This window comes from Carassius auratus, chromosome 16, assembly GCF_003368295.1.
Source record: "Carassius auratus strain Wakin chromosome 16, ASM336829v1, whole genome shotgun sequence".
NCBI classification, from domain to species: Eukaryota; Metazoa; Chordata; class Actinopteri; order Cypriniformes; family Cyprinidae; genus Carassius; species Carassius auratus.
The window spans coordinates 19,317,371-19,340,280 of record NC_039258.1 but is presented as its reverse complement, the minus strand read 5'-3'; the positions used below and the strand labels follow the sequence as shown (position 1 = coordinate 19,340,280).

At 36.9% G+C, this 22,910-nt stretch overlaps 1 protein-coding gene across 1 annotated transcript; it reads right to left on the bottom strand.

Annotated features, from left to right (window-relative positions):
* Positions 1–10: 10 nt before the first annotated feature.
* efna1b (ephrin-A1b) lies at positions 11–11,288 on the bottom strand. The gene is made up of 5 exons (XM_026284667.1): positions 11,004–11,288; positions 2,366–2,661; positions 1,434–1,499; positions 1,222–1,320; positions 11–1,070 (listed from the first exon to the last, which is right to left on the bottom strand). The coding sequence occupies exons 1-5, from the start codon at positions 11,099–11,101 to the stop codon at positions 949–951; spliced, it is 681 nt and encodes a 226-aa protein (XP_026140452.1). The 5' UTR covers positions 11,102–11,288; the 3' UTR covers positions 11–948.
* Between the last annotated feature and the right edge of the window lie 11,622 nt (positions 11,289–22,910).

Below are 22,910 nucleotides of genomic sequence, written 5' to 3'. Positions count from 1 at the left end.
CTTTCACACATTTTCATAATTAACAAATGTCTTTATTATATATAACTCTCAATATGTACATTTTTTACATAACTATTTACAAGTTTATAAACCAATAACAGTACAAAACAAGTTATTACAAAAGAAATTGTTCTTTTAACTTATTTGAGAGAATTTCTTAAATCGTTGAATTGTTTGTGCATGTTGTGCTTTCTATCAGAAGTCCGGCTTCTCTCTCTCGCTCACAAAACTCTAACAGCACAACCAAACATTCCTGTTCAAAACCAAATGTTGTTTAAAAAAACTCTGATCTCATCTATACATTAGTGCCAGTACATTTTGTAGGGTGTGTTCACATTACATCACAGAAACCAACTGAAACTACAGCAACACGAGATCCAAAACACAGGAAACACCAATGCTTGATAACTCTTCTAGATGTACAAACACTGTTATATGCACAAACATCAACTCTTAGGTGCACGATCAGGTACAGTTTTAAGATAAATCCTGCGATCTTTGGCTCAAATCGGTACAGTAGAGAGAAGGTTTCCATCAAACACAACATCTAACCCATTGTTCAACTTTGTGATCACAATTCCATTTATACAGCTGATGGTTACAAGACAAGCTCTCCGCTCTTCAGGGTTTAATCCGCATCACATTGGGAATACATTTGTGATGAATTTCAGGAAGAATGAACACAAACGGTCTACAAAAGTAAATCAAAAAGAGCTTATGGGGAAAAGAATCAGAGAATGGTAAAAAAAAAGCACCTTTCTCTGCTCATATCACTCTTACAAACATAAATACAAACACGTCACTCAGCAACTTGCACGCCAGCACCGAAACTTCAGTTTGTATAAAAAGTCTTTATATAAAATCGATTTTCAAAGCCGATAACCAGCACCGGCATTAGTCTTTTGGGTCCTGACGGACCAGCGTCCATTAAGTCTTCTTATATTAGGTTCAGTGGAGAAGCAGGAAGAGGAATATAGAGATCAACGTGACGAAACTTGAGACGCGAGCAATGTGAACACCCGAACTGCCCACACTCCTCTGCACAACTGGGATCATGGCAATAGGGTCATCTGAAAGTAGACGAAGAGAAGGATGATGAGTATATTTCACTACCATTGCCAATCACTCTTGGCTTAAGAAATCTAAAAATTCCATGTTTTCTAAAGCAAATAGACACACTGCCAGAAGTGAGGAGAAGAGTGACTGATATGAAGTGCTCACCTGCTGGAAGCCTGTTTGATGGGTTATGGACTCCACCAGCAGCCACCTTCCCTTCTAATTCCTCATCTTTTTCCATGGTCTTCTTCTTAATCTCGGAACCTAGAAAATTAAATGATATAGTTGGACTCTCAGTAAGGCTTCATTGTCTGTGTAATCCAGTTAACCTTGAAGAAATGTCTGGCTAGAAGTGCAAAAAAACTGATCTGACTTACCATGAGGTCCAACTACATCCACCTTCAGTCTCAAACACTCCTGTCCATGATGGTGAAGAGGCTTGGCTGTGGAAAACAGAGCACAAATTTAGAACTGGAATCTGATGCCCTACTACACATACACTTGATGTGCTTATAAATGCTAATATATGCATACATTTTGTGGTCATCTTTGTAACATAAGCTTTGGGGAAAAAAAACTCACACTTTGAATGCATTAAAAATTATTTTCTAAATGATTTTTAAACCCATTTTTAAAGATTATCTACATTTATTGAATTCTTAATGACGATGAAGGTCTTCAGGGGCCATCTCTATGGTACAATTTCTTATTTTATGTATTCTTTTTTGCAGTTCTATTATTATTTTATTACATTTTTTTAGTGCTGGGCAAAGATTAAAATCGCATCCAAAATAAAAGTTTTCTTGTACATAATATGTGTTTGTGAAATGTGTATTTTATGCATATATAAATTCACACCGGGTATATATTTATGTTCATATATGAAATATATTTATATGATATAAATTATGTGAATATAAAATATACATGTAAATATTTTCAAAATATATACTGCATGTGTGTGTCTTTACACTGTATGTACATAATAAATATATGCAATACACATATATTATACAAACTTTAATTTTGGATGCGATTAATCACGATTAATTGCTGCCCAGCACTATTTTTTTGTTTGTTTCTAAATGTTATGCATTTATTCTTTGTTGGTCACATCACATGCACTTTGATTTGGTTGACAAAAGACAAAAAAAAAGCAGTGAAGTGGTTTTGTTAAACAGCTTTTGAATACATTTTTGCTTTAAGTATATATTAAAATGATTTTACTCATATCCATCATTACTAATTGTCGTAAGCAGATCCAAAATCCACAAAGATCTACACTTGAGTTAGAGATGTGGATGCTTACAAATATAGAAGTAACTCTCTCCCTGGCGGAACTCTTTGCCCAGAGTGAAGGGAGTGAAGCGCTGGAACTTCTCGGAGAACTTCTCTGGAGCGTGAGGAGCGAAAGGTCTGGAGCACTCCCAGCGCAGCTGGTCGAAGGACTGCGGCTTGCAGTTCTCGTAGTCCTCCAATTCCACCATGTAGAGCACATACCGCTCGGCCTCCTGGGATGGGATCTCGCCACGTGTGTAGTGAGGGCAGATGATGTCTAGGTAGTCATTAATGCGGACCTCCACGGTGTAATCATCCCATAGGAAACTGGAAGAAAAAAGAGAGAGAGAAAATCCATGAATGGCTGTCAATATTTACTGAACACAATCTACAATAGAGTTGTACAGAACACAGACACACCTCAGGATTAAAACCTTCTCAGAAAAGAACTAGACGTGCGCAAACAAACAGAAACAAAAGTACTGGTAACACTGAAACATCCTCAGGCAAGCGTCATCAGTACACACCAAAAGCGAGAGCTACACCCTGATGCATGTGTGTAGGTGGGTGCGTGGTGTTCACCCTTCACCTGCTGCTTTTATTTGCGTAAAACACCCTGTAAAATCCCTCTTTTCTTTTTTTCTTTCTTTCATTCTCTGTATTTTGGTGTCACATTAGGTGAAGGATTGTAGAAATGTGGGAAATTGTCCAACTGTGTTTTTCTTTATGTCCTGCATGAAAAGGCAGGTTTCCTTTTCATTAATTTCACTGATTTATGTCCATCCGTTTTTTTGTTTGCTTGTTTTGCAAACTTCTACCACATGTTTTGTCCATTTAATTCACTTTACTTTTACAAAGAACTGGAATACCTTCCTCTTTTCCTCTTATAGACAAATGTTGTCAGAATTAAATAATGATATATACTATAATCACTATATAACTAAATAGTGAACAACAGCATAATTTATATATTATCTGGAAATTACATATTTTTTTACTGAAGATAAATTATTTTAATTAATTCAATCAAGTGTTTTCCACAATAAATATTGTTCCAAAACAAATTATTATAAAAAAGGTTACATTTATTTTAAACCTGTTTTAAGCGAACACATTAACTTTGGCAGATCTAAAATACATTTAGTAATTTATTATTTATGTTTTTTCTGATGAAAACCTCTTGACTTCGTGTGATCCATTACAATCTTATGCTTGGAGCCGCTTAGACTGACAGGCTCTTTGAATCGGCTCTATGTGTTTTTACAGCCTCCTCTCTGTCTGCCTCTTCTTTTATTGTCGTCTCATTTGCTTTTCTCATTTTGGTCTTGATCTAAGCTTCCCTGCTGCTGTTGCCAGATGTCCAAATGACAAATCCACAGGCTTCTCTGTATGTTATTCTTTCGGTCTTGTTGCTTTCATGTTGTCAGTGATTTACTATTGTGAATTTTGTACAAAAACTGCTTGCACAACATTTATGAATAAATCACAATGTTTTTCTTAGTAGCGTCACTCCCGCAGTGACCACAAGACACCATTGTTCGAACCCCATAAGTCATGTGATTGGTGAGTGTTACATCGCTACACGCCAACACATTTCCATATATCCAAAATCTTCAAACCCAATCACATTACCATAACATTTACTCACACGGCTCTCATGTGAACCGTTGTCAAAATACAAGGCGGCCTCTTTCCCCCAGCATGCCCTTTGCTCTATCACTTTCTCCCTTTTGGCACATGTATTTGTTGTTGTTGCCATCGGGAGCCATGGTTAAATGACGGACAGACACAAAGGCTCCCGACGGGCCCCCCGTTGTCCACTCCAACCCCCTTCATCTCCCTCTCTTTCCCACTGTGCCCCTGTGGTAAGCATTAGCCGACCTGTCTAAACAGCCTGGCGGTCTTTTCAGACGGGGGGTAAACATACACATCACTGCGCTCATTAGCGCGGAGATTAGAGTCAGTCTCGCACAGCTTCTAATCAATGGAGGGTTCAAAAGACTGGGTGTACACCTTGCTAAGCCAGCTGCCTTTTCTGTGTGTGGGAAAGCAGCGGTTTTTGTATGTGCATTCAATATGCCAATTAACAAATCACTGCTGATGAGACCAAGCAAGCATCTGATGTTCCTTTGAAGCGGTTTATTTGAAACCTAATGACAATGTGTTTGCAAGACCAAGACAACAACACAAATTGGGTGTCATCAACTCCTCTCCCCACCTCCTTCTCACAAAGATCGGCCTCAGGGTCGCGTCTAGTCTTTGGACACCAAGGTGTTTGCCTAAGGATGCACAATCGGCATCTAAATCATTTATTTTAGTTTGGAGGTTTTATTTTTAATTTCTTTTGAGCCAAAAAGTATTGCATATTAAGTGCATCCCTAGTTTAGTTTCACGCTGAGAGGGTCTGGTGGGCCCTCACTCTGCGATTCCCATGCGCTTCTAATCTCTCTGAGCTGATCCAAGGCCAGCCGCTGATATCTCAAACAATCACAGACAAGCTCTGTCGTGTTTTTCATCCTAGTGATCGGTCACTTCAAACGCCGCCGTGTCCACTTGTTCCCGTGTGACAGTTGTGCTGTGATGGGCCAAGCGTGAGAGTGATGCTGTTGTAAGAGAGGCACGGATCCATGTAAACATCACAGATCCGAGAGGAGTGTCTGTACCCGCAGCCCCCGGGGGCCACATCACCCATCTGTTCATCACAAGACACAGAGGAGCTCGGGTTTAAATGTTTGCCTGTGGGCTTAAAAACTTAAAGTTGGAGTAACTAATTGGTTTATGTTGACTGATTAGGTTGGTCATGTGATCTCAACATGGCGGCCCACGTGAGATGATCCACTGTGTGTAACACAAAACTATCATAATAATATCAGGGCATATCATAAAAAAATCTATTATATATTTTATGTAATATACAATATATACAAGCTGTTCAAAATTAAACAACCCTGACAAATCACAATATCTACAAAAATATTAAGCAATACAATTGTTTTCAATATTGATAATAATAATAGGCAAAGCTGAATTTTCAGCAGCCATAACAGGAATAATTGGAATATCACAGTTTTAATGTTTTTTTATTTTCTTTTGCAATCAAATAAATGCAACATTGGTGAGCATAAGAGACTTTTTTTTTTTTTAAATACCCCCCACACTATTTTGTATCATATATAGTTGATTTTTTTCAGATATGTTTGTGTTCTTTCATCTCTCTGATGAATGTTTTAAACTCTCAGTAATGTCAAAGTTCAGGGTCAGGTTTTTCAGACACACCCTAACTGTGTCAGTAGCATACACACACACGCACACACACGCACACACAGACGTTTGTTTTTGTGAAAAGTGGGGACATCCCATAGGCGTAATGTTTTTTCTAACTGTACAAACTGTATATTCTATGGCCCTACACCAACATCCAACCCTAACCGTCACAGGAAACTTTGTGCATTTTTACTTTCTCAAAAAAACTCATTCTGTATGATATATAAGCGTTTTGAAAAATGGGGACATGGGTTATGTCCTCATAAGTCACCCTCTCCTTGTGATACCTGTGTCATACCAATGTAATTATACAGAGTTGTGTCCTGATATGTCCCAAAAACAAGAGCACACACACACACACACAATGAGAGACGGTCAGCACTGTGTGCTTCAGAACAGATGTACACACTGCCAACTGCACTACACTCGCTGTCAGCAGTTGACACACACACACACACACACACACACACACAGTTGAGGGTTTGGTTACTGAAAACCTTTAAGACCTGCTACTTGTCATGACAAGTATTATGATCCTATTTTAGTGGCTTGTTCTCACACTATCAAGTAATAAAACCTGTCTGTTCAAACGCCTGCACGGAGCTTTTACGCTATTCGTGTCTGTCTGGCTTTCTTTCTCCATTACAAGTATAATATACAGAGACGTCTCAGTCTTACACCTTCATATCGTTAAAGTCTGAAAGATTCAAGGTGTTAAGTCCGCTAAGTCCTTTTAACCTCACCGCTCTCGCACTTTCTTCCCGATCAGTATGTTCTCATATTGTCCTTCTTGCCCGATTACATGCCGGTAATTACCCCAGCCGTAGCGGAACGGGTCGGAATGCCATCCAGCTAATCCGCTCTTCCAAACCAGGGATTATCACACTGAGCACACGGATCACACCGCTGCTATTCACCGGTACCAGACCCATCCAATACGGGCCGTTTGCAGGGGTTAAAGTGGGGCTTGGGGGAAGGGTTTACAGATACATGTTTTAAGTCAAATTGGATTTGGGGGTAGGGCTGCACAATATCTCAAATTCATTGAAATATTGCAAATGTACAAATCATGATATTTATATTACAATGGCCGGAGTAAAAAAAAGAAGAAGTTTTAGGTCAACGTAAAACTTTATCACACAACACAGGCTGTGTGATAATATGTGTGATAATACGCAATTTGTGAGTTTAAAGCAGAAGACCACAATTTCACCCCATCCATCACTGTCCTATTGCTCCACCCCAATCTTTATATATCTTATTTGTATATATCTTTCTGTCTCCCATCCCCCTTTCCTCCATCTTCTCCACCCTCTTTCTTTCTCCGCTCTGTTTAAAATCACATTATAAACCTGGGCCTCTTCATTCAGGCTAATTTTTTAGAGAAGCACTTCTTTCTTTCTTTCTGACCTCTAACCCATCACCCACCCCCCAGTCCCATCTCCCTCAGTCCTTCCCTCACAAATGCCTGATTTCCCCCTCCTCCCTTTCTCTTTCACTTTTAAATGGATGTTAATTGCCTGCTGATATGCAAGCTTGTTGTTTAGTAGCATCCTGTGAGCTTTATTCAAAGTCAGCGACTTGAGTCACACAAAAGTACTTGTGAAATAATAAACTGAAAACAATATAGGCACTGAATGAAAGTACTGTAAGCGTTCTGTAGATGGCAACAGTGAGCCGCTGAAGACGCTGAATGCAAACACTCCACTTGAGGTAATTAAGTAAAGCCAGGCTACAAGCTTCTGGTTCTTTTGTTTACATTTGTGAGCTCACACAGGTCACACACTTTACTACACCGACAGTTACACAATCAAACACGCTGCAGACAGAAAAACAGGAAAACTCCAACTCAACAGGGCAGCGGGAATCAAAACAGTAATCAGGGACGAAACGAGATAGACAAAGGGAGTTGTGTGGGAAAAAAAGTGCAAGGAAAGATGAAGCTGGGGGGTAATAAGGACATACAGAGAGGAATAGTGAGGAAGTCTGGGCTGAAGATAAGGAGAAGACAGGATGAGCTCAGAATAACGGGATTTATGAGTTAAAATGAGTGAAGAGAAAAGAAACTAAGCAAGGAGTTAAAAACAGGCCTAAAGGGTTTATATGCACATTAAAAACTGAACTGGAACAACAGATTACTTTCTGTCAGTTACTAATCATCATAACTTGACCAGTTGAGTTCTTGAAATGGAACTCTAATCTGCGAAAAAAAAAAAAAAAAAAAAAATACCAGAAATTATCCAGAAACGGCTATGATTTCATAATCAATCCAAGCCCTAGATGGTAGAACATTCTATAACGCTTTGTGGAATTATGGATTATATTTTCCATACACATCAATTTCTGTGTAAAGCAGGATTATACAACACTGGATTACACTGGAGTCTATAAATATACACTGTGATTTCTGTGTGAATGGGTCATCCGGCCAGATTACACACATCTACGTATAATCTGAGCCTGAACTCTGTTCGTTTCACAGATTATAGCCCTGCATACGTAGCCCACCATGTCTGCGTGTTTATGAACCTTAAACAAAAAACTGGGAGGGTTAAAGATGGTGTATTTACAGCCTGTCTGTGGAATCTGTCTGGTTATGCTGATCTATTTGCTCCCCTCCTCCTCAAGAGAACAACTCAGTAATATAATGCTCAGATACATGTATCAAACAAAGTGTGTTTGCTGAGGAAGGGATGGACGATGAAGAAATGGGGTGGACAATGAATGGACAGCTGAAAGGTCAAGTATAGCAACATGTTTGCTGGAAGGAATCCCAGTCTACTAAATATACCCGAATTGCACATTCCCCTCCCCCCCGTATGCGAGCCAGTGAAACTTTGATGAGTGAATGCTCATGTATATGACAACATGTAGCTACATAAAAATAAACGCATGATTCAGGGCAAAAAATAATGATTCAATGATGCTAACATGATTGGACTGTGTACTTCCCCTTCAGCACACTAAGCGTGCAGGCGTAGGCATGTGACGAGCTCAAAAACAGACTGTCGAAAACAACGTCCATATGTCAATCTGGACCTGAAAAACCAGTCTCCTCGGGGCGAACACTCACGCAAGTACCCGTCAAACCAGAGCGTCAGCTCGCCAAAGTCCACGCGCAGGAGATTAAATCATTACTGTTCACTCACACCCACATGGTTAAAAACAGTCGAGCATGTGTTTGTGTTTGTTTGCGTGCGAACGCTTTTGCGCCACCTACAGAATCAGATGATCACGCCAATTAATATTTAACACCTATCTGCCATTGATTAGTCGAGCCTGACTAATCCAATTTCACACAGACTGATTGAGTTTCACGGGCTGATTAAACAAAGCTTTGATGGAAGTTGTCAAAGGAAAGAAAAGTAAAAGAAGTTTCTTTTATTCTAAGAATTTTTTTTTCTATAAGATTAATAATAGAGACTTATCTTGGAAAAAGATGCCGTTAAAACGCAGATCCCACCACACCTGCCAGATTATGACCAGCTCAAAATGGGATTATATTTACAATTCTGGTTTAGATGTGTGGGCGTTTGTTTTTAACCTCTTCAATGCTAATAAAGCAAGGTCTTTGTGTATGTGTACAAGAACAAGAGCTTTAAAAGAAGAGATCCACTCAAGATTTTTAATGCTGAGATTTTATGAGGGCTTAGTGTTTTGTTATTACAAATTTTCTTAGTGTGGTTACGCAACCATTTCCGTGGATGTGGACCATGTTGGGATTAGAGACCGGACCAAGCACCAGACTGCTGCCACATAACCCCCCCCCCATCTCTTTTTCTCCATCCACATCTCTAACTCAAATTACCAATCCTGTTTTCTTTTTTCTTTTTCTACCCAAACCCAAGCAGCTCCTATTACTCCATCACTTTCTCTTCTGCCCCATTCTTTTCACAGCAGGTCCTAAAAAGAGTTTGGTCTCTATTACATGATTTTTTCACTATTTCTTCAGGCAAAGCGGCTGTTTCTCTCTCTCTGTCTGCTGGCTGATAGTAAGCCAAGCTCTTCTGAGACCGTGTCTGCTTAAGGCTGGTACACTCATGTTGCGCAACAATGACATTGATAAATTACTCACAGAAACAGACCGAATCACAACAGACGTTGTGAATCACCTGTGACATCACGAAAACTTCCAAATGGGTCATGAGCACGGATTCAGTTCAGCTATCACCAGTTAACTTTCATAACTAGAAGCTTATCATTGTGTGCGTGTGAATCCAGGTGAAACAAGTCAATTACTATGGGAAGGAATAAAAAGATATCATCTCATGGTCAAAGATTCTGTTTTACAGTAACAAACTCCTGATATCCACAAAAGGCCATCTTCTTGTTCTTGAGTTTCCTGCTAAAAGCGTAATAAATCGCTCTGAATGCTGTCTTTCGTATCGATCGCTCTAAAGTGTCTGATGACCTGTCCTTCCTCACTGAGGTGAGATTACAATCGCTATCATTTGATGAAACATCCCATCAAGGAGCTTTGGGGTTATACAACTGTAACGGTAACAACTTAATATCATACTAATATCATCACTTTCACTTTTTCTTTCTTTACTAAGAGTAACAAGACACTATTACTATTAGCTATTACTAGCCACAGATAATCTCATTTTGTGTGTTTATGTCGGTTTATTTATTGTTGTATGGATGTGTGTGTAAAAGTTAGACTATTCTTTTAAAGCTAAATAAATAAGTTTCTCATGAATGTAGTAAACAAGAACTGGCTCATTGCTTCCCGTTTAGCTGTATCTACAGATATCAACAGGTTTGGCCGAGGGAAAACTAAGTTACAGTAAATATATCTTGGTAGCAAAGCCTGTCAATAGGATGCCCTCATAAATATAGTAAAACTAACTTGTGTGTATATTTAGGCTGATCGGTCTATCCATCTGTCTGGTTTCTTTCCATGTACTTCTCCGTCCAGATGCTGTCTCTAGTAATTATCATGTCATTCACTAGCATGTTAAAGGTTAGACTAGAGGCAGAGATAAGCAAACCAATGAAATGCGTGATAAGTGAACTGAACTAGTAAACAACTGCAAGTCGGGGTTAATGATTCGTAATGTGTTACAGATATTATTTGTTTCCTTAACCTATACATGCTCCTTCCCCCACCGAATGAATATCAAGAAGGGCAAATAAGTAGAAATTGCAACAAAACATTGCATGAACTAGATAAAATAAAATAAAGCAGCTAAACTGTTGTGAAAATGTTTAGACTGTTAATGCAGTGTATATAATACGTAGTTTTTATATTTATATTCTGCGTATTACAAGCGTTTAGTTGGAGAACTCGTGTTAGTGTACTATGCAGAGATTTAAAATATCACAGAAGACTGCTAGCATGAATTACATTATATAAAGATGGATGAATACAGCTGAAAGGTTTTATACAATTAAAATCTTACTTTGCGTTCGTTCTGTTCCAGTAAACACTGTGTCGCTCCGCAGACGCGTACCAGGAGCTGACGCTCACCGCGACGCACACCAGCCACAGAAAATCCATGGAGTCCGGGATATAATGCTCTTCAAATGAATAGATACTAGTGCAGTGGATTGTTTTGCACTTTGAAACGTAAAATGTGCACTACTGCAGTGCTAGACTCGCTGAAACACTAGTGAATAGATGTACTTGGATAACAGGTTCATATGAGTCTCTAGCAGAAACTGTAGCGGTAAAGTGTGGAGAAAATGTGCGCTCAGACCGCTTTATCAATCAGATTCGTAAACCACGCCCCCAAAGAACAAAGATCCAATGAAACCAGGAAAGCTTTATTATTTGACACGCCTCTACGCACAGGCTAAGACCATGACAAATAAATCAGTGTTGTTTTAGTTTTCTTAACAGAATATTATAGTTTTTTATTGATATTGTGAACTGTTATTTTCGTTACATTTTATTTGTTTTTTACGTTTTTACCCTTGTAAGTGTATTTATTTATTTTTAGTTCATTTATAGTCATTTTAGGTCTTCAACATTTCAATTAGTTGACAAGGAAACGTTTAATTATTGTTTAGTTGATATTATTCGTCAAATATCTATGTTTTTGTCAATATTTTATATTATTTTTATTTAAGCTGTATTTCAATTAACACTGTTTTTAATTATGTTAGTTTAATAACTCTCAAATGAATCAGTTTTTTACATTAAAATGTATTATTATATGGGAATCCATCTGAAATCTGAATAAATAAGCTTTCCATTGATTTATGTTTTCTTAGGACAATATTTGGCTGAGATATAACTATTTTTGAATACTGAGAAAATCGCCTTTAAATTTGTCCAAATAAAGTTCTTTTCAATGCATATTACCAATCAAAAATGAAGTTTTTATATTTTTACAGTAGGAAATTTACAAAATATCTTCATGGAACATGATCTTTACTTAATATCCTAATGATTTTTGACATAAAAGGAAAATCGATCATTTGGACTCATATTGTTGGCTTTTGCAGTGACTTATGACTGGTTTTGTGAGGTCCAGGGTCACATTTTATTCTAACCAAATAAATAAATAAATATTATTCTTCTCTTATAAACTTTTGATATTCATAACACAAATAATAATAAAATGTCTTTATTATAAAGTAACCCAATTTCTTATTTTACGAAAGTTGTTTTATAAATTTTATTTCAATTATCTTAAATGCATTTTTTTCCTCAATACAAGCGTCGAACTGTAAGATATCTATAGGTTATATATAACCTGTTTACTGGATATTATAGCCCTGTTCAACATTAATCAAATCAGTGACAGCAAGTTGAGTAATTTACTGTGGGCTGTCTTTTTCAGTCAGTTATGAAATATTACATTTGGAAATTGTACATCGCGTAGAATGACAAACAAAGCAGGATTTCCTGGGTATCAATCAGTAAACTGTAATCCCTAAAATTCCCTTTTACACCTGATAACACTAATATGACATCAACTCCAGTCATCCGGGCTTTTCCCCCTCGTCCCACCTCTGCAGGGGCTCCCTGGTTCTCTCTAATCCAGGTCTGGCTACTCATCCTGGGGTCACAGTCCAGACCAATTATCCTCATTTAGTCCAGATCTTTTGACTTGAGGGTAGAAAGGTGAGCTGAGAGGAAAGCGTGTCTACCTATTTTGGGCTGGGCTAGGCAGGGCTGGGCAGGCTCATGCACGTTCCATGTTGTTGAAGGCTTCAGTTTGGGACAATTAGTCAAGGTTGAGTGTGTGAGTGAGGGTGCTTTTCCGTCTGCTTTGAGAGAAATGCATCACCTTCACCAGGTGAGCAGGGACAGCAGGGATGTGTTGTAGACATCTTTTGACTATTCAGTCTGAAAAATGCAGATTATGAGCTCCATCGGCGTAGGAGGTAGAGCTCGGAGCAAATGTTCAGGAACAGATCTGCCCACAGCAGGCTTCCCTTTACAGCCTGGCTTGGCATCATGCATAAGTCTATGACAGAAGCTGAAATTCCTCTCAGTTATTCTCTCTTTCATTCGTTCTCGTACATACTGTCTTTTTTGTTCTCTCACTATCCCCCTACACAGTAGCCGCTGCTGTCTATAAAGTGTGGATAGATCTGTGTGGGAGTGTTTAGCATTTTTTTGGGCCATACTTTCCACTTGTGTGTGAAAGTGTGTGTTATGCATATGAAAGTGAATGGGCATTTATCCAGTGTTCTGAACAAAGGCCACATTTACATAATACAAAGTGATAAAGGTGTAAACGACTTTGCCATTTAGCCTGGAAACCCTGGATCCAGTACAACACAAATTCTCTAATGTCCTGTTAATGTTAGTGTGTAAAAGTTCCTCTTCATTGTTATTGCAGCATTCAGCAAATGCATGGCCTTCAGAGTCATTTAGTGAGTGGGGCTTTGAGGTAATCGCTTGCAGGATATCCCAACAAAGCATTTGTGTTGAAAAATGAGAAGAAGAAGGATAATTCAATAACAACACATTATGAAGTGATGTTTATAGTTAATTTAGCATTTAAGCTGACAAGTTTCTAATGCATATCCTTGTGGGCTCAGGAGATCTCATCTGTGCAACAAAGAAAATTATTCACAGCTTTGATTAGCTTCTAACTTCAGATGGGAATGATGAAATATCTCATGAAAAATGTATTTATTCCTCATCTTGAAACAAGCCCATAGCTGTTATCATGAGCTGAATGCATCTCTATGGAACACTTACTTTGTTTGTTAGTTGCCTTGCCTGACATGCAAAATTAGCCCCACAGTTATGCAACAAAAGAAATGACAACAATAATAACATTGACAAACTTTGGTCAACCTTTATACGCTTCAAGCTGTGTCTGCCCTTCGGGCAACTACAGAAGACATTTATATACACATTGTTTTGGTTTCTAAGCCTCACCTGAGTGAATAATCACTGACATATAATTACTTTTTTGCTAATAGCGTGCAGTACTGCATCTGAAACAGGGAAATGGTTGGAATGGGTTGGGATAATAAATCAAATATGGAAAATATTGGTTTATGTGGTTAGATGAAAAAAGTTGAAGACCTAGGGAGGGTGTAGAAACCGTTGAGGGTTTGGTTGGAAATGGGAGTGGATCTCTGTTTCGTTGTGCTAAGATACTCCCCGAGGCATATAGAGAACCTGCTGTTGCAAAACACTGAGAGATGGAGAGATGTATAAATGGGTTGAGTGAAAGAAAATGGAGAGAGAGAAATGGAAAGCAAAATAGATTTACTTTGAAAATTGCATAATATATATGAACAAAGTGATGGATGACCTGGAGAACAGAGTAGGTGTTCATGTAGGAGAAAATCAACAGTTAGAGAACTAACTATTCAGAGTGCAAAAATAGGGAAAAGGAAAAAGCCTATCACTCCCATATAGGGTTATAAGTTTTACCTATGACTGCTACTGCAAAAAAAACTTCTTACAATCATTGGAAAATAGTACAATACTGTTCAAAAGTGTGGGCTTGGTATAGTACTTTTTTAATGAGTCCCTTGAGCTCACCAATGATGCATTTATTTGATCATATATATATGATATAGATTATTACAAATGAACAAATCAATCTATTCCTGTGACGGAAAAGCTAGATTATCAGGAACCATTACTTCAGTCTTCTGTGTTAAATGGTTTGCTGCTAAATATTTTTGAGGCAACTGTAACACTTTTTTAAAGAAGTTTTTTGATGAATAAATTACATATATGTCTTTACTGTCTCTTTTGATCAATTAAATCCAGATTTTCAGGAAAGATTTTGTATACACACACACACACACACACACACACACATATATATATTTATTCTGCTTTTTTAAAATAAAACTAATTTTGCACCTTAACACATGAATTATATATTTGCATATTATTTATTCTGTATTATCTCTTCCTCTAACTTTTTCAATTACAAATTATATTAATAACATGACAATGTGAAATCCTCTTATTTTTATTTTTATTTTACAAAATCCAAATCCAACCAGATACATTCCAAATTTTCAATGTTGTCACAGACTTTTTGGTCTTTATTGGATGTATGAAAATGTCTCTTATTCATACGCATGGACAATGGAGAAACAGTTTTGAAATAATCAGATCCTGTTTTCTATGTGACCTCCATCTGAGGTCATCAATTAGAAGCACCACACTCTGACCCCTTGGCACACATACACACTTCTGTTTCTCTATTTATCTCCCTGGTTGGTCACACTCAGTCTCATTGCGGCACACTCCGACAAGCTGTTCTCTTTTTGTAGATACAATAGGATGATTCCTCATTACCATAGGTGGTCTTCATTGAGGGCCAGACTCTGGTTGAAGACACAGTCCTCAAAAAGGGGGCAAAAAGCTGATGTTCACACACACTTGCACATTCCTGGTTAAGCTCTTAAACACAGGCCAATTATTAACTGAAATATTCTCTGCACAGACGTTTCTCTGCTTCTCCCTAATCATTTCCCTCCATCTTTTCTCCATGTGCCCTTTCTTGGCTTCTAGAAGCACTTTTATGTTTATGATCTCATTTCTTTCATGATCCATTGATGTAGCTTGTTTGAGCCATTGCTCCTTTGTCTTGTTTATTTGAACCATATATAATTTCCTCTGTACCTATGCTTAAACTTCTCCTCTTCTAATGAATAAAAATAAAAGATTTGTTTTTGATCTAAAAGATCAAAGGCAATTAAATTTTACCCTCTCTATTTATTTATTTATTTATTTAAAATTGCAGGTAAAAGTGTTTTCTTAGAACACTGGCAGAAATCATGCATTCACAACCAAGTGTCTTAGATAATTTGCTTTAAATGAGAATTTGTTGTGTAATTTGCAGTGCATATGGACAAATGCATGCTAATCACAAACAATACATATATATATATTTTTGGCATATTTTTATTTAATTTTAGATAATTATACACTGTAAAAAATGACTTTGATTTTAACGGTAAAAAACTGTAAAAATTCCACAGTGCAAACATGTTAAATGGTTAATATACAGTATAATACAGTATCATTTCCTTTAAAATTTACAAGGAAAAACCATAAACTGATGTTCCCAGAATTCTCTGCGTTACATTTCAAATTATATTTTAATTTGATGTTTTTTCTTTGAAATAATGTTTAATAAATTATGTTTATTAGGGTTGTATATTACATATAATGTAGTTAAATTAATGTTTATTGCATATTTCAGTTTAATGAGTCTCACCGTGATGGTGTTTAGTGTTTGTGTGAATGACACTGCATCTTATTATTTAAAAGCTTCTTGTGATGTGCTTTGTTTCATCACGTGACTTTCTCATCACCACCTGCTTGATGTGTAATGTATTACAAAGGTACAAAACAGATTTCAGTACTTCAATAAGTTGGTAGATTAACTTTATATCAGTCAAATTATGATGTTAAACTGTACATTTAAGGTAAAACAGTTAAACCTAAAATTGTGTTACCATATTTTTTACGGTATAATTCTGGCACCCACAGCTGCCGTTTTTTTTACCGTATATTTTACAGATTTTTTTTTTTTACAGTCTATGTCATTTGTAATTTTTCAAAGGGGCACCAATGGCAAATTAATCATTTTTTTTGTCCTAATTTAAAGCTGTGACTTTGGTGTTTCTACACTGCATACATCTATTTTTACAACACATTTGGTCAATTTAAGCATCTTTCTCAGTTTGCTTAAAGCCTCTCTAAATTTAGAGATGGTCAGAAGGCTTAGTGTTATGATTATGAATTTGGTTTTGGTTATGCAAGCGCAAGCTTTATCATGAATGTGGACCATGTCAGGATTAAAAGCAGCAGATGAAAGATTGTTCTATGTGCCAGACGGCTGCCACAGTTTCTCTTTATTTCTCTCTCTTTTTTCTTCAGCACCTCCTCCGACACACACACACACACACACACACACACACACACACACACACCATCACCACCAGTAATTATCATCCATATCTGATCTCTGTTGTTTTTTTTCCTTCTTTCATCAGGTGGCGTCTGTCAAGTTTCTATCTTTCCTCATTCTGTTTTTACTGAGCAGTTAGTTTGCTTTTTAGTTGCCTTTGTTGTCTTTCTTCAGTGACACTCAGAGTAGTGACTTGTGAGGTTGACTCTTTACCCATTGTTTTAACCCAAATGTAAATGTAAAGAATTATTTTCAAATAAAAATATTGAACATAATTAGTACAAATGAGATTTAACAAATATAACAAATGAATAAAATGAGCAATGTTGATCTTCGGCACATTCTTTGTACATTTTCAAAAGAAAAACCATAACACCTTATATAAAACAGGAATAATAACTCCTAGTCAAACTAGTCCTTGATCGCTGCTTTGCTCAGAACATGTAACAAAACATAATAGTGAAAAAAAAGTCTTTCATCTTAATAATCCTCTTACTCAACAGCCATGCACAACAGTGTTGTGAAACTGGCTCTAAATGCATCTCTGTGCTGTTGTCATGACATTCTTGTTTCTGAGAAACAACAAGTGGCAGATTCACTAAACTGAATACCGTTAATGTGGCTGTGATTCCTGGCTAAATAGAAAAAAATACCTTTTAGTGGTAGACTGTATATGATGCTTATGTCAACAACATTTTTAAGTTTATCATTTATATGTTTCATTTAAGCCACTGTTTAAAAGTTTGGGGTTGGTAAGTTTTTATTTTTTATTTATTTTTAATAAGTTTCTTATGCTCACAAAGGATGCACTTATTAGGTAAAAATACAGCAAAAAGAACAGTACTCTGAAATATTATTACAATTTTATTCCCGTGATTTTTAGCAGCCATTACTCCTGTCTGCAGTGTCACATGATCCTTCAGAAATCATATGCTGATTTGCTGCCTCAAGAAGCATTTCTTATTACTATCAATGTTAAAAAAAAAAGTTGTGCTGCTAATTGTGATACTTCTCCAGATTCTTTTATAAATAAAGTGTTCAAAGAACAGCATTTATTTGAAATGGAAAACCTTTGTAACGTTAGAAATGTCTTCACTGACACTTTTTTTTTTTTGCTCAATTTAATGTCAGTAGTATTTAGTAGTACTAGTATTTTCTTAAAAAAAAAAGTTTATACTGACCTTAAATATTTGAACAGTGAGGAAAAAAATAAAAGAAGGAATACAATCAGCTACATGCCCAAATATACTGATAAAAAGTTTAAAAAAAGTCTATACTGCATTACGCCACCAAGACTGAACTCTCTTTTAGTCTTCTGTCCTCAGATCTCTTTGTCTCAGCATCTCTACATGGATTCACACTCTATTCATTAGCAATAAAACACATATTCAAGGATCCCAGATGGGCAGATTTTATTGTGGAGTCAAGACACAATGGGTGACAATTTATACACACTCATGATCACACAACACTGTATGTGTATATTTGGCTTTCTGTGATGTTCAAACACAAGAGCAGAAGAAATAACAGGAACAAAAAGGCAGAAAGAGAGATGCTGGATCATCCTCCGATCTGAAAAGCAGTCATTGTTTAGAGAATCATCACCGTGACTCAGACAAACACAACTGAATGTGCGCTGACACACTTTTTTTTTTTCAAACCATAAATGCTTGTGATTATGTTTCTGCATTAAAATAGAAGTAGCATTGTCATACGGTTAGATGGCAGCATTACTGGAAAGCACACACTGAATAGACGCTCTAGGTTTGTTATTCCTGTCACAACAGAAGCTTCCAAAGCTTTGTGCATTCAGGCTTCACAAACCAGCCTTAAAACTTGAATTAATAATAATTAAATGATAATTAGTTACATTAAGGATCCATTTTCTTGTGGCGCTTGGGAATTGCAACACTGACGGCAAACATTTCTTGATTCTCAAAGCACAGTTATTATTAAATACTCTTCATAAATGCATAAATCTACAGTACATGCAGTTGTAGATGCCGAGCTGAACTGTAAGTCAGGTGTTAAATGACTAAAGTTGATTTAAATTCATAAGGTTGTGACCTGGGGGAGCATTACACTTCCAACATGCTGTTGTGGCTTACATGGTGTGTTCATGAACATGTGTATCATAAAAATACACACATTCTATAACAGTTGTAACGTGAGAGTATATTCTGTAAATACATGCTCAAGAATGTTTGCCATATGCAGCTCATTCACAAATCTATCCATCTTAAGCCACTGAATTTAAAAGACTTATAGGTGTATTAATGGCTGCCAAATGTTTAATCATGATAAATAATTTTTAATGGAAAAAGGGGATTTTAAATGAAAGGAAACAAAATAATAGGCCTTTGTGTAATTATTAGGTTCAGGAATTTGTGTGGGCGACAAAGAGCGTAAATTTATGCAGCGCTCTTTACTCATCTCACTACATCTCACAGCAGTTTCTGTATTTGTCAAAGCCCACTCGACAAGCAAACATGAAACAAATTGCAATAATTCAATAACGAAACAACTTCATACACTTATTTATGGACTTAACATTTTGCTTTTGTCCCTTGGTCCTCCTCTTGCCCCTTGGTTCACACTAATGATATTGGGTTATATTTCACACTCATGATCATTCATTTTCACTAGCTAAGAATGTAGACTTTTTCAAATAATGGCATTCACACGAAAAACATTATGTTTAGAAAACACAGAGAAGTGGAATGAGGAAAAAAATGCTGCAAGATCTAGAAACACATTTTTAAAAAGTGGCATGTCTCTTAATTTCAATGCAGTGTTTTTAGAGCACCGTCATGCGTTAAACATTGCAAAAGACCTTCTCAAAAGCAGTGCAGTGGAATGAAAAAGAATGTTCTGCATGAACATTCAAAGATTGTAATCAGTTTTACATTTCCCACAGATTAAAACCGCCATTTAATTGAGCTGTATACAATTAAAGACTATAGAATACCCTTAAAGGGCCTTTGATTAAATACAGTGTTGCTTTAATGCAATAAGCAAATAATATTTAGTAACTTACTGTTTAGGTAAAATATTAATCAAGCTGCTTTCTCTGTTTTGTTGAAAATAGTTCCAAACAAATCCAAAGCACAACAAACCATTATTTCATCTCTGAGAAACACACGGTTTTATTTCTGAATAAATCAGGGGTTGAAATAAACTGGCTAAGTGAATGTTACAAATGCCCACTCCTAAAAATAGTCACATTTTGCCACACACTCGCATAAAGATTTAACCTGCTGAAAAAGTCACCCTCTCCTACCCCTTAGCCATCAGGAATGCACAAAAATGAAAATAATGACACAAACACGCCCAGATGATGAATTGGGGCGACAGTGATTTTTGCTCTCTTGAAGGGCGCAATAGGAATGGAATGCTCCCAAATGTAAGCAGCATTAATCTGTACATGAAATGCCCTTCGACAAGGCTGCTAGCAAAGGTTATATAGAATGGTCACTTCAGGAAAATAAATTTGATGTTAATGTTCATGTGACCCAGGGTGGTAATTCAATTCAATTCAATTCAAGTTTATTTGAATAGCGCTTTTTACAATACAAATCATTGCAAAGCATTATAAGTGGTGATCAGTTTATGTGCAAATGACAGGAATTTTCAGAAAAAAAATGTATACAAGACATAGTCAACCAGATGATGAACACTATTAACAGCAATTATAATGTGATTGCATAGTAAGTAGCAATATTTGTTAGTTCTGTATGTTCTCTGAGGGGTTGGCATCATCTTTTCTCAGGTGTTCTGGATCCAGACTGGAGCTTGTGTAAATCCTACCCATGGAAAAACAGAGAAACAAATAGAGACATCATTAGCGTAGCTGCTGTTCCAACAAAGTAAAATTAATTAGTTTAACCCAAGCTAAAGAATAAGAATATGCATTTGATCAGATACAACTGCAGTCAAAAATTATGAGATGCATTATTCGAATGCTTGGCGAAATAATGTTTTTAATCTAGATTTAAACAGAGAGAGTGTGTCTGAACCCCGAACATTATCAGGAAGGCTATTCCAGAGTTTGGGAGCCAAATGCCAAAAACTTCTACCTTAGTGGACTTTGCTATCCTAGGAACTACCAAAAGTCCAGCGTTTTGTGACCTTAGGGAGCGAGATTGGTTGTAGCGTGGTATAAGGCTAGTTCGCAGGAGCTAAACCATTAATGGCCTTATAGGCATAGACAGTAAAAGAAATGGACAGAGCGACCCCATTGGAACTCAATTGAGACAAGTGAAGCCCATTTTTAGAGTTTTTTAGCACTTCCGTTTCTGACGCGCAGACTCAAACGAAGCTTGACGACGTCAGCAACCTGTCTGCCAGATGTAAATCTTCTAAGTGGCTGTGCGTGCAAACTGCCATCGTTAATCTTGCAGAGATGGCGAGCTTGAGCGGGGAGTTCTTTGTCGTGAGTGAGCAGGAGTAAGTATTCTGATTAATTATTTTGTATAGTATTTTAAAATGTAACGCCAGTACGCCATATTAAGTTAATTGCCTGCGAGCTTCTCCTCCTGTCTGTACGGTAATGCCACAGAGAGACGAGTGGTTATGACGCAATCGTTAGCCTATTTTTTACAAAAAACTGTTTATACGGGGCCATAATGTAACATAGAAGGTAGCCCTTTATACATTGTCGTGTATCTTTAGAAATAAATAATGGACAAACGGAGTCTTTAAACGCCTCAGATGTAAATTTATTCGCTGTCAAAGTGCCAAAATGAATGGGAGTCAATGGGAATGCTAACGCAAGTGAAGTTCTGCTAAAAGATGGCAGCCCCCACCCGACTTCAACTTCCGGTCGAGTTCCTTGCCCCCTGCTTATAGGTAAGTAATGATAATTTGTAACTGATACGGAACTTAATAGGTAGCCAGTGCAGAGACTGTAAAATTGGATTAATATGATCATATTTTCTTGACCTGGTAAGGACTTTGGCCGCTGCATTTTGGACTACCTGTAGCTTGTTTATTGAAGATGGACAACCACCAAGAAGGGCGTTACAATAATCCAGTCTAGAGGTCATAAATGCATGAACTAGCTTTACTGCATCACAAAACAGTTTACATATTTCGTAGCATGGCAATGTTTCTAAGATGGAAGGATACAGTTTTTGTAATATGGGAAATATGGTTTTAAAAAGCAAGTTGCTGTGTAATATAACACCCAAATTTTGGCTGTAGAGGAAGTAACAGTAAATCAGTTTAGTTGAAAACTGTAGACTACTAGATTCTGTGTACTGTTTTTTTGGTCCGAATTTAATAGGAGAAAATGATTGGTCATCCAATCTTTTACATTTTTAACACACTTTGTTTGCTTAGAAATTTTAGAAGTTTCATCTTGTCTCATTGATATATATAGTTGAGTATCATCAGCATAACAATGGAAACTAATCTCGTATTCTCTAATAATATTACCAATTGCCAACAATGGAGCTACGATCAACTTAGGCTTATGATGCTTTTGGAAAATGCAGCCCAGGTGAGTCCTCATGGTGTGATCATCCGTCATTCATTTTGTGCATTACATGTGAAGTTTAAATAATTTAGCATTATATTAACAGTAATAATAAGTGGTTAAAAAAATATGCCATGTCGCGTTGTAATGGTAAAAATCCAGGTCAAGATCATGAAGAAATGAAGTTGCCTTTCATTGCTCCTTTCAATAAGTGTGCTGCAATTGGCTATACTGTGTGACACCCTTGCTCTGCTTTCTCTAAAGTCACTACTTCAAACTGAGCAGGGCAAAGTGATGCTGACTTCCATCTGGAATCCAGCACTCTTGGGAAAGCTGCTTGGCCAATCAAATTTGAGTACTTTTAATTATTAATAATATCAAACTGAATAATCTTTATTCATACAAATATGTGTATTTTAATACACGGTTCAGATATTACTGTGTGTGAGTAAGTTATGCACTCAGTGTGTGTATTTCTA